This window comes from Pimephales promelas, chromosome 8, assembly GCF_988280905.1.
Source record: "Pimephales promelas chromosome 8, fPimPro1.hap1.1, whole genome shotgun sequence".
In the NCBI taxonomy this organism is placed as follows: domain Eukaryota; kingdom Metazoa; phylum Chordata; class Actinopteri; order Cypriniformes; family Leuciscidae; genus Pimephales; species Pimephales promelas.
The window spans coordinates 33,127,402-33,139,770 of record NC_142776.1 but is presented as its reverse complement, the minus strand read 5'-3'; the positions used below and the strand labels follow the sequence as shown (position 1 = coordinate 33,139,770).

General features: G+C 36.7%; 1 protein-coding gene across 8 annotated transcripts in view; it reads left to right on the top strand.

The window, feature by feature from the left end:
* rap1gapb (RAP1 GTPase activating protein b) overlaps window positions 1-12,369 on the top strand; it is a 78,153-nt gene that overhangs the window by 63,982 nt on the left and 1,802 nt on the right. For 5 of the 8 annotated variants that reach the window (XM_039692804.2, XM_039692810.2, XM_039692812.2 and 2 more), the window contains 15 exons: window positions 84-137; window positions 229-312; window positions 413-513; window positions 805-934; window positions 2,785-2,940; window positions 3,204-3,275; window positions 3,598-3,684; window positions 3,761-3,901; window positions 5,657-5,788; window positions 6,982-7,091; window positions 7,849-7,968; window positions 9,338-9,479; window positions 9,738-9,843; window positions 10,138-10,193; window positions 10,939-10,991. In XM_039692804.2, the coding sequence (XP_039548738.2) occupies window positions 84-137; window positions 229-312; window positions 413-513; window positions 805-934; window positions 2,785-2,940; window positions 3,204-3,275; window positions 3,598-3,684; window positions 3,761-3,901; window positions 5,657-5,788; window positions 6,982-7,091; window positions 7,849-7,968; window positions 9,338-9,479; window positions 9,738-9,843; window positions 10,138-10,193; window positions 10,939-10,947 (1,500 nt within the window). In that variant the 3' untranslated portion in view covers window positions 10,948-10,991. The remainder of the gene's footprint in view (window positions 1-83; window positions 138-228; window positions 313-412; window positions 514-804; window positions 935-2,784; window positions 2,941-3,203; window positions 3,276-3,597; window positions 3,685-3,760; window positions 3,902-5,656; window positions 5,789-6,981; window positions 7,092-7,848; window positions 7,969-9,337; window positions 9,480-9,737; window positions 9,844-10,137; window positions 10,194-10,938; window positions 10,992-12,369) is intronic. The other 3 variants (XM_039692805.2, XM_039692811.2, XM_039692808.2) reach the window with 2 other exon arrangements.

The window sequence follows — 12,369 nt, the reverse complement described above, 5'->3', positions numbered from 1 at the left end:
ATTAGATAAAATAATTTGATTAGAGATATGTAATTGAGATAAATCACTATTTTCATTTATTTTATTATTTATTTATTCCCAAGCTTGTCTGTGAAGAGGTGAACGTGGACAGATTTTATCCCGTCTTATACCCAAAGGTAAGCTAGAACAGACACACCAAAAAAAAATAAAAAAGATAAAAACCTTCCAATATTCATACACACACCCTCATTTGTAACCCGTTTCAAGGCATCCAGACTCATTGTGAGCTTTGATGAGCATGTCATCAATAACAACTTCAAGTTTGGAGTCATATATCAGAAATTTGCACAGGTCAGATCACCTTTCATTGTTTTTATGTTCCTGATTTGCACCATGCTTAATTTATATAAATTGTGAAACTTGTGGCCCAAATACATTCTCTCTTCTACAGACAACAGAAGAGGAGCTATTTGGAAACAATGAGGAAAGTCCAGCTTTTGTTGAGTTTCTGGAGTTCTTGGGAGAGAAGATTGAACTTCATGATTTTAAAGGGTATATAGACAAACAGTACATGGTTTACCCAACTAGGACTTGCTCCTGGAACAACATTTGTATTGACCAATTTTAGGGTTAGGTGGAGAGTTGTTCAGTTATACTTATTACATAATAGATTTTCTTTGATTTCAGGCCTAGGTCAGGACTAAATTTTGAATAACAGCTGTGATTGATTTGAATGTTGTCACAGGACCAAAAAAGCATTGTTTGTATCACAACATCTGGCATATTTGAGTTTAAAAAAATTTATTAATCTTAATAAATATTTGGTCTTCTCTCTTAATGCAGCTTTCGAGGTGGCCTGGATGTTACACATGGCCAGACAGGAACCGAGTCAGTCTACCACAACTTCCACAATAAAGAGATAATGTTCCACGTGTCCACAAAGCTACCATACACCGAAGGTGATCCCCAGCAGGTAAGACAAAGTATTCCCGCATATAGAATTGTTTTTAACGTGAATATATAAAAAAAAAAAAAAAAGTAAAACGCCATGTCCCCTTTAAACAAATAAACCTGTGATCACCCTTAGAAGGTGGGTAAATATGGATAAATACATAAGCACCTTTATGACAAACCAGTAACATTCTGGAATATTGTTTTATGTCACAGTTAGTGTTAGTTTTGGGTAACCAGTTGCACCCCCTAGAGATGCTTTCCCTCTGCTGGCCAAATACACCGACCAACAGAATGCTCTGTTAATTAGCAAACAAACCACACAGTGCAAAAGACTGATCCTGGAAAGCCATCTGTTGTCATGCATGTTTTGCTTCGCTCAGGGAGAACATCACCTAGGGGTTTCAGCACAGACTGCCCTTTTACAATGCTGGGCACTAAAACATACCCTATTCAGTATGGTACCTCAGAGGCCAGAGATAACATATGGGTACAGACTCATCACCTGCTGCTTTTTAATCGCTATTGTACCAGATATGATGTTATATGAGAGCTACTGTATAGTGATATGGTAATGGCCTCCTGACTGGCAGCGACAAATTAGTTTTTGCCTTAAAATGGTTTGTTTCTATCTGAAAACATCGTTTTGACTATGATGTTTGGCACAGGGCTGTAAACATGCTTCTGTATGTCTTATTAATTTCCTGAACACTTTGATGATAAAGACAATCAGTTTTCTTTTGAACTTGTGAATGTCTGTGAACCATTTTTCTGTTATGACAGTGCTCTCTAATAAGTATTTATGAGCCAGCTGTGAAGAGAGCGAGTGAGCAGTGGAAAGCTAATCGGATAAACATTTGAAGGTTTATGGGAGATAAAATTGACACCCTGCAGAATGCTATTACTCTTTTGTCGCATGTTAAATCAAGTATAAATGTAATTATTGTTCTGAAATTCAGGGCTTTGACATCATTGGTGTAATAAAACACAAATCAGTCTGCGATATGTGTAATATTTTGATCCAATATTGTTATTTTGTGGGAAATTTGGGAAATAATAAGTCAGTATAAGGGCGAAGCTCACAAAGCATATCAAAAACATCAAGAACACACCAGGTCATACTTCACCCTAAAATCAAACGAAAAACTTTAGTGCAACAAATAATATGCTAATAACACAACATGCAAAATCATCTACTTTATGCATTTTACTTGTGAGATTTTCCATTTGTTTTAATGTTTAATTTATCAAGAATTTTAATCTAGTATCTGGTTAGGGAAAATGACATTGTTAGATAAAACTAATGGCCGACTATTATTTTTTATATAATTTTTTTACTAGCAAATTTTCATCCACAATAAGTGAAGACACTCATAAAGACTACTCATAACTAAATAAACATTATGTTCATGTGAATTAACAGTATGATTAATCCCAGAAAACATTTTTCTATATTTTTTATATTTTATATATATATTTTTTTAGACACACTCCCTTTTGTTGCATATGACTTTTACTTTTTAATTCAGGCTCTGACTGGCCCAAAATGTTTTAAACAAAAAAATAGTTTTGGTTCAAAATGTTTGATGCAAAATTAAAAGTAAACTTCTAATTCAACAAGGGAGTGTGTTTAATTTGCGTGAAAATATTATAATATACCTCACAAAATGCTAAAACAGTAATTCTGTTCAAGACCACAAACTATTTTTTTTTTTCAAGCGAATGGAAAGATTCATATAACTATTTTTTTTCAAGCGAATGGAAAAATTCACATAAAACTTTTGTTTTAGTTTAATGAATCTAAAATTGTCTGTAAAGACCTTACGGGCAGCTTCCTCTTATTACTTCACAGTTTTGTTGGCTTGATTTCAGCTCCAGAGGAAGAGGCATATAGGAAATGACATTGTGGCAATTGTATTCCAAGAAGAAAATACACCATTTGTACCAGATATGATTGCATCAAACTTCCTTCACGCTTACATAGTGGTGCAAGTGGAGAACGCCTGCACTGATAACGTCCTCTATAAGGTAATTCACTCATTAATCATGTTTGACTCATTCAAACTGAAGCTTGGGCCATGGATATTACCGAATAAATCATTTCTTTGTTATAGGAATTCCTCACATACTTGGAGTGATTGTTTTGATTCAGGATTTTTGTTCAAATGAATATGTGATGATGATTCCCAATGTAATATATTAGTCACTTATAGCTTATTGTGTATACAGAATTAAAGATCAGTTTGAAAGCTTTCCTAATATCTTATATAATTTCTTTTATGTTATTGTAGGTATCCGTGACGGCGAGAGATGATGTGCCTTTCTTTGGTCCTGCCCTCCCAGACCCAGCTGTCTTTAAAAAGGTGCATATCTTCAGCCAGCATTCATAAAAATTCCCATTAAAATTAGCACAGAAAATGTGGAAAATTTAAATTTTCATGTCTGGATATGACTACTGGAACGTCTTACTGTTTAATTATGAAAAAGCCTTAAAAAAATGTAGTAATAAAGCCTTGGTGACGAGTAATAAATTGAATTAGTAATGGAATCAATGTAAACAATTCTTCTGCAAATATAGATTGCTAGCTTAATTGTAAACGATATGAATTGGTGAATTAATAAATAACTGAATTGATATATAATTTGATAATCTAATTTGTTCACTGTTAATTGTGTTTTGTTTAGAGTCCGGAGTTTCATGAGTTCCTTTTGACCAAACTGATCAATGCTGAATATTACTGCTATAAAGCAGAGAAGTTTGCCAAGCTGGAGGTGAGAAGGGCATAAATGTTTGTTTGTGTGGGAGCATCAGCATGCATTCTACATTAAAAATGTTTTTGTTGTCCAGGAGAGGACACGTTCTGCTCTGCTGGAGACTTTATATGAGGAGCTGCATGTGAACAGCCAGTCCATGATGGGACTGGGAGGAGATGACGACAAACTGGAGAATGGAGGAGGCGGAGGTGGTGGCTTCTTTGAGTCTTTCAAGGTAGAATCCATTTAAATCTCTAACTCAGTGGTTCTTTCACCTCTGGGGTGACAGAGGGGGGTACGCAAACAAAATGCTGAATTTTGCCATCCATTTAATTCTACCTCGCCTTAAAATAACAATGTAGAAGTAAAAGTGGGGTTTTAGCACTTAATAGCATGAAGAACAAACATAGAAACAGAGAGTGCATAGAGATCGATTTAAGACTCAAACCCTCTTCAATACAAAAAACGGTGAGTTCTTGTTTTTTCATTTTGATAAAATATTATACAAGCAAGAATGCAATTTTTCCAAATATCCACACGATTGCAATTGTGATACTGATCTCATACAACAAACAAAAGGATAATTATAAGTGATGTTGGCCTACATTTTAAACACACCATTGGCAGGATTTTTGAGATGGTTCTCACTGCAGAACATGAAATCCACAAGGAGGAGTCGGATCCAGATCCAACTCCTCCCACCTTACAAATACCTAAACCTACCCAGCTCCACCCCCTGATCCCTAAACCCACCCCTAAACCTACCTAGCTCCACCCCCTGATCCCTAAACCCACCCCTAAACCTACCTAGCTCCACCCCCTGATCCCTAAACCCACCCCTAAACCTACCCAGCTCCACCCCCTGATCCCTAGACCCACCCCTAAACCTACCCAGCTCCACCCCCTGATCCCTAAACCTACCCAGCTCCACCCCCTGGTTCCTAAACCCACCCCTAAACCTACCCAGCTCCACCCCCTGATCCCTAAACCCACCCCTAAACCTACCCAGCTCCACCCCCTGATCCCTAAACCCACCCCTAAACCTACCCAGCTCCACCCCCTGATCCCTAAACCCACCCCTAAACCTACCCATCTCCACCCCCTGATCCCTAAACCCACCCCTAAACCTACCCAGCTCCACCCCCTGATCCCTAGACCCACCCCTAAACCTACCCAGCTCCACCCCCTGATCCCTAAACCCACCCCTAAACCTACCCATCTCCACCCCCTGATCCCTAAACCAACCCCTAAACCTACCCATCTCCACCCCCTGGGGCAAATATTGTCCTTTAATGGAAAAGGCGTGAGTGCAGTCTAAGTTGAAGAGAGGGGGTATGCTGAAGGATGTTAACATTTCTTATTATTATCAATGTTGGAAACAGTTGTGCTGCATAATATTTGTTTGGAATAATTTTGTTTAGTATTTGATAAATAGAGAGTTTAAAAACAATCTTTTATAACATTTTAAATGTATTCACTATAACTTTTGAAATAATTTCATCCCTTCTTGATGAATAAAGGTATTCATTTCTTGCAAAAAAAAAAGTGTACTGACCTCAAACGTTTGGATGTGAAACAGAAAGCATTATGGAACAAATAAAAGTTTCAAACAGCAATACGCAACAGTTTTGCTGTAATTTTGTGTAAAAACGTCTTACGATAAGTAAATTAGTCAATTAACTCACACACTGGAAATGCAGGGTGAAATTGAGCTCATTGCTTTGTGGATTACAGTGTTCACACACTCACATGTACTACATTTTGGCAAATGAAGCTCATCTGGTATTCTGCCCATGCAGAAAATCCTTGTATATCTCACAGTATACACATACTGCAGTAAATGTATGTATGTAGTATGCCAGTCTAAAGCCACTTTCTTCGTTTCACTGTCCTTTACTCTCTCTAGCTCTCCTGTTTGTCATGTAAGCAGCTCTTGTGCCCTCTAGTGTTGCGTTGCAGTGATGCATATGCATCATTTTTCTCTTTCTAGCGAGTTATCCGCAATAGAAGTCAATCTATGGATGCTATGGGCCTCAGTAACAAGAAACCGCACACCGTCTCCACAAGCCACAGTGGAAGCTTTACCAACAACCCTCCAGAAACTCCCAAAACCCCTGGAATTGTGAGTATGAAGACCCTTCTGGGTGCCAGTGGACCTTAAATTGTTAAAAAGACACAACAACTTGAAAAAAAAAAAAAATCAGTCTGTCATGAGATGCCCCAAAACAATGTGCCAGCTGTAGTTTGTGCCAGTCTTCATGCCCTCTGATCCCTCAGCCCGGCGGGCCGCAGCTGGCATTCGCTGTGCCCTTCGAGTGGGTTTGACCCTTGAGTGCTCGTGTCATCATGGCACATCTGTGCTGATGGTAGACCAGGTCTTCTCCTGCCATTTCTGATCTTCATCATTTCAGCATTAAAAGAGAGAAAAACTGATGTGTAATCAGCTCTTATGATCTGTCTGGATGGGGGTCGGTGGAACAGATGGGGCTCTCCACAAGTGACCGTCCCATCTCCGTCGCCATGACAACAAGAGCAACAGCAATAACTCAGAGAGACTTTCGTGACAGGTTGACATAACAGCCTATTAGCCATCCGCGAATGTGCTAGTGTGTTTGCAACAACTGTCCCAGAAACCAGATAAAGACATCAAACGTTTGCAAAACTGTAAAGTTTCTGACAGCTTGATTAAACCAGGATTTTTCATTCTGGGCTGATTTTCAAGGTCATCTAGGCTGCATTTACACCGCAAGACTTATTTACTTACACTTAAGATCAAATTAAATTAATCAACAACTCTTATGAAATTGAAAGGCTCATTCCTTTTTATTATTCATAATGATAATAATAATAAGAGTGCTCAAAGACTAAGATTTGCAGCTTAAAAAAAGGTTACTTTTATATTCATTCCATTAAAAAAGTGTTTTTTACAGCATGTTCTATTATTGTGTTATTATTGCAATATACAATACATACAATTACAGGGTCTGTCTTCTTAAGTAACCTGAGGTGGAGTGTGTTGCGCTGATAATCCAGTTTCTGCTTTGCTTTTACCTGATATCATACCTGATTCCTTTGTGTTTAATCATAAATCTATTAGCCCCCTAATGACAATAGCAAGCACAGCAAGTTGATTTACTCAAAACATTTCATACATAATGGTAATTCAAATTTTGCTCGCATAATAATAATAATTAAAATGGATATAAAATTGGCTTAAAATGAATACAAATAAAAATGCACATATTGAAGAAATTATGTAGTGGAACTGGCTAATAATTTGAATCAAAACCTGGCCCAAATGTGATTTCTCCACAGTCACTGATTATTCCTGGAAAAAGCCCAACCCGTAAGAAATCTGGTCCATTCAGTTCCAGAAGGAGCAGTGCCATAGGGATTGAGAATATACAAGAGGTTCAGGAGAGAAGGTAAGATGAACTGACAATTGTATGGAAAAGTTGAGAGTATTTCATGTTGAAGCCATTGTAAGGTTTAGAAAGTAAGAAACATTAATTAAGCTTAAAAAAAATTTAAGGTGGACATTCTGTCTTCATAACAAAAAATAAATAAAAGGCAGACATTTTTTGGGGAAAGAAACTTTAAGTAGTTTTCCATAAAATAAATAAATTCTGTCATCATTTACTCACCCTCATGTTGTTTCAAACCTGTATACATTTCTTTGTTCTGTTGAACATAAAGGAAGATATTTAGAAGAATGTGGGAAACTGAACAGCACTATTGACTTCCATGGGGATTTTCATTTTTTTTTTTTTTTTTTTTCTACTATGGAAGTCAATGATGCCTGGGTACAAACTTTCTTCAAAATATCTTCCTGAAATTTATACAGGTTTGGAACAATTTAAGGGTGAGTAAATGATGACAGAATTTTCATTTTTGGGTGAACTATCCCTTTAATAAAACCTGTTTTGTAAGTAATAGTAATATTTGAAAGCTGTCCACTAATTTTAACTTATTGTGTTATAACCAACATGCATGAAGTTGTCTTGTTGACAAGAAAACCATAAAACAGGAAATATTAAAGATAACACTCTCATTACTGTGTGTTAAGGTCAGTAAGTATCTGAAAATTAATATATATTTTTTATTATGTGTCACGTTATGTTTAAATTAAAAAATGGAAGTTCTGTAAACAATAATTAAGATGTGTTAATCGTTATGTTCCAGTAGTCGAGAGGTGTCCCCGAGTCCACAGAGGGCATCTGATGGTGGACACACCCTTCAAGATCTCAAATTAGACAACTGGTCCAATCAGAGCTCACCTGAGATGCAGATCACCAAGTTTGGGTGAGCACCAGTCAAAACACTGACGTCTGTTTGCATGTAATCACATTTAAACCCACACAGTCTAGTTTTAACTACTAATTTTTTATATGATCTAATCTTTACATTCCAGTAAAGATGTATATTATAATGTGAATTCATTGTCTTTTATGTACTTTTTTTTTAATCATTCATTGTTATAAGCATGTGTATCCATACACACATACACTACTTTAAAAAATAATCAACCCCATCAAAATCATAATCATAATCAAAATCACCAAAATGTGTAGGAAGTACATAGACTATAACCTGAGGTTAGTTAGCTTCTTTAAAGAGGACCATTACAATTGCTCTTGGACCGCTCCTTGATAGGTTCAACCTTTACACAGAACCACTCCCAACTGCAAATAATAGATATTTGCTTCCCTTTATTTTAGTTCAAACAATTGTTATAGATTTACTAGTTTGTCAATGAGTAATACAACTCATTTAAACTGTGATGAATGTGTTGAGAATTTGCATCTGCAATCACCTAACATGGATGTGGAATGCAATGGCAAAATACAGCCCAACACCTTTTAACCAAATGGGCAGAGTAGTGCAAAGGTCAAAAAGTGAGCAGCTTTTGCTTTTAATGTGCAGATGATTTGTGTTTGGTAATATGTTGATTGAAATCAAAAATAAGATCTAATCATTAACCATATGTGCTTAAAGTGCCCCTATTATGCTATTTTAAAGGCTCCTAACGTTGTTTTGGAGGTTTCTTACAATAGGTTTTACATGCATCAAAAGGTACTTACATTGCAGCATCACCTCTTTTCTCACACTGTCTGAACCAGTTCGATCAAGGATTGATCTCTGCTCTGATTGGTCAGACAGCCCAGTCTGTCGTGATTGGTCTAAAGTGTCGGACACTAAACGGCCGTTACCATATCTAAATTTCAGCCTCAGAGGTTTCCTCAGCACTTAATACACAGTGGTACGAACATTTACAATGGTGCCGGTTTTATCTTATCAATTTGAGCCTGAGTCCTCATCCTTTGGAAGTGCATACAAAGTGGATTTGCAAACAGCGGCTTCTCGACATGTCAACAACACGAACCAAACTCTTCCAGTCCTCAGATACAACTACAGTGTTTGAGAGAGTAGATGTTATTCACAGGCAGCCAATGAAGACCATAGACTGCCATTATGCAAATGTGTTACAAAAAAACTGATCTTTGAAACATTGCTGACCTTTTACATCCACAAACAGCTATATATCACTACACACTACAAATATAATATCCAAAAAAAGTGTGGTAATATCCAAAAAAGCATAATAGTGGCACTTTGAGGGCGTTTAGTTCAATATTTCAGGTTCATTTGAGTATGTGTGTTTGTACTGTAGATCCGCCCTGTGCTGTCGAGCTCCTTCTATCCCAGAGTCCCAGGACCTTTCTCGCTCCTCGTCGAATGCCAGCAGCTTCACTAGTGTGGTGGAGGAGAACGAGCAGCAACATGAAGCGACAGAGGAGTACGACACAGGACTGGTGCGGCCACATACACATATGACTCATTAATACATGATTCTATAGCTACATTGTGCTCACATTGTTCTAGTACATACAATACATAAAAACGAACAGGCAGAGAAGACGACCTGCTTGTACTATTCGCATCCAAATGCATATGGGTGTATTGGAATTTGCATTTAATAGCCTGAAGAGAAACATCAGTACAACTAGATAATTTGGCAAGACTGACTGGTTATGTTGTTTTGCATGTTTGTCTTTTTTTCTGCAACACAGGAAAGTCTGTCTTCAGCCGGCACGCCTCACAAACGAGATTCATTTTCATACAGCGCCGTGTGGTTGGAAGACGGCTCTGGTAGCGCTAGTCAGAGCAGTTCACATGGTGAGGGTTAACAAACATGTGAAGAAATATTATCAGGATTACTTATAATTGAAATGTTTGACTATAAAAAAAGTTATTGGATTTTTATGTGTCTAAATGCTACATTGAGGAGGCCTGAAATATGTTGACCGCTCTTTAGCATTAGCATCCCTGTAGCTCAAACAGTAGTGCATAATGCTAAGGTCATGTGTTTGATGCCCAGAGATAAAACCATCTGTCAAATGTGTAAATGCAACTTATGTTATAGTTGTAAAAGTTGTGTCCAGGCTTTAACAGTCGTCCGTTTCACTGTAGGTCCCATTCGGCAGCAGTCTGAACCTCTACGGCCCAAAACAGAGAGACAACACTCGGTGAGAAATGTGATGGACCTTAAAGGGGTGGTTGATTTCGATTTCACTTTTTTCATTTTAAATAGTGTGTAATGTTGCTGTTGGTGCATGAAGAGTATCTGCAAAGTTGCAGCGCTGAAAGTTCAACGTAAGCAGTGATATCGTCTTTTAAAAACCAGACAGTTTAAGGCCTACAAAAACGACTCGAATAGGACTACAACAAGATGCTTCCCGGGTTTTATAAGTAACAAACCCAAACTAACCAATCTGAGCCCATTGCCTGTTTCTGAGGGTTTCAACATCAACCGGTCGTTCTAATGACAGAGGAGAAAGCGGCTTACAAAAAAGGTGAAATTTATGAAAAATAAGGCTTTAAAAAACACAGAGACATGTTATATTGCACCCAATAAACACAATCATGTAAAGAAAAAAGCAGAAAACCACCCCTTTAAAGATATTCTAGTCCTAAATGATGAAGTCTTACAGCCAGAGCAGAAGAGATGGTGTCAGGGAGGGTGGAAGATGGTCGTGAGAAGCTAAATTAGGACTGCGAACCATGACTAATGTTGATTAACATGCTCGATTTGATCCATTTTAAGTCATAGCACGACCATCTCTCCTCTTTCTCTCTCTCTCTACCTACCTGTATATCTGCTCTTGATCAACAGATCTAATGTAGTTTATCTTGATATTTGTTTAGTCAAGTAAATCGTAAATCAAGTAAATCAAATGATGTAGTGTGCCTGTGTGTGTTTGTCCTACACAGAACTGCTAGCTGTCCTGTATGCTGTAGATGACATCATGAATGTCCATCAACAGGTTAGGAAGAGCAAATATGAGGATTATATCTATGATATATTTATGGAGCCTATATAGACCTTATGTAGCCTTTCAGCGCTCGTTGTGTTCTTGTCTTCCGGTTTGTATTTCCACAGCGTGAAGGTAAGATCTTATGGATTTATGAATGAACTACTCGTTTTAAAATCTTCCCGGTCTACTGACATTATTACATCCTCTTCAAGCATTATAATGCTCATGATAGATTTCGTTAACTCTATAATAAGTAAATGCACTTCACCGGCTAATTACTCTTCCACAGCGATGCCATAGAAATATACACTCTTAAAAAAGGGTTTCTCTGGGTTCTATATAGAACCCTGGGGTTCCATACTTGGCCAATAGAACCTTTTACCAAAGAAATGGTTCTATATAGAACCATTTTGCAGTTCCATATATGAAGCGGGGGATGGAACCATTTCTGGTTCTATATAAAACCATTTCTTCTAAGAGTGTACAGAGCTATCGCAAAAACTGAAGTTCAAACACTAAATTATAAAGAAGGCCGCACACTTGTTTTTCCGCTGCATAAGGTCTATATGGATGTGTCATTTAAATGGCCTCATTTATGATTTTTAAGTTTTATTTGTTAGTTGTATTGCTATTTGTAATATAGCATGACATTTGGAAAATTGCACGATTTTGGTGTTAGTAAGATTTCCGATTTTTTAGTAACAATTTACGGTTCATTTTTTAATATTAGTTAACTACATTCATTAACAATAACTAATAAAGAACAATAGTTTTACAGCTTTTACTAATCTTAGTATTAATCTCACAATTTACTAAAACTTTTGGTCACTCTTTAGTTATTAATAGTTAGTAAGGTTGTTGTTAAGTTCAGGAATAGGATTAAGGGATGTAGAATATGGTCATGCAGAATAAGGCAATAAAATGTGCTTTATAAGTACTAATAAACAGCCAATATCCTAATCATATGCATGTTAATAAGCAACTAATTAACAGTGAGAATTGGACTCTAAACTAAAGTGTTACCAAAATGTTAAGGTCAAAAGTTGTAATTTTAGTTAATGCACTGTGAACTAATATACAGATTTTTATTTACTAACATTGACAAAGGTTAATGAATGCTCTAAAAATATATTAGTCATTGTAAGTTCTGGGTAATTAATGCATTAACTAATGTTAACAAATGAGACCTTATAAAGTTACTGTTTTTTTTTCTTCTCTTTTTTAAGAAATTCAATATGGGTAGTTAACTTTAGTTAATGTGTTAACTAACATGAACTAACAAGAGCAAAACGTTTGCCACCGTATTTACTTATCTTTGTTAATGTTAGTTAATACAAATACAGCTGTTAATTGTTCATTCACGTTAGTTAACAGTGCATTAACTTGT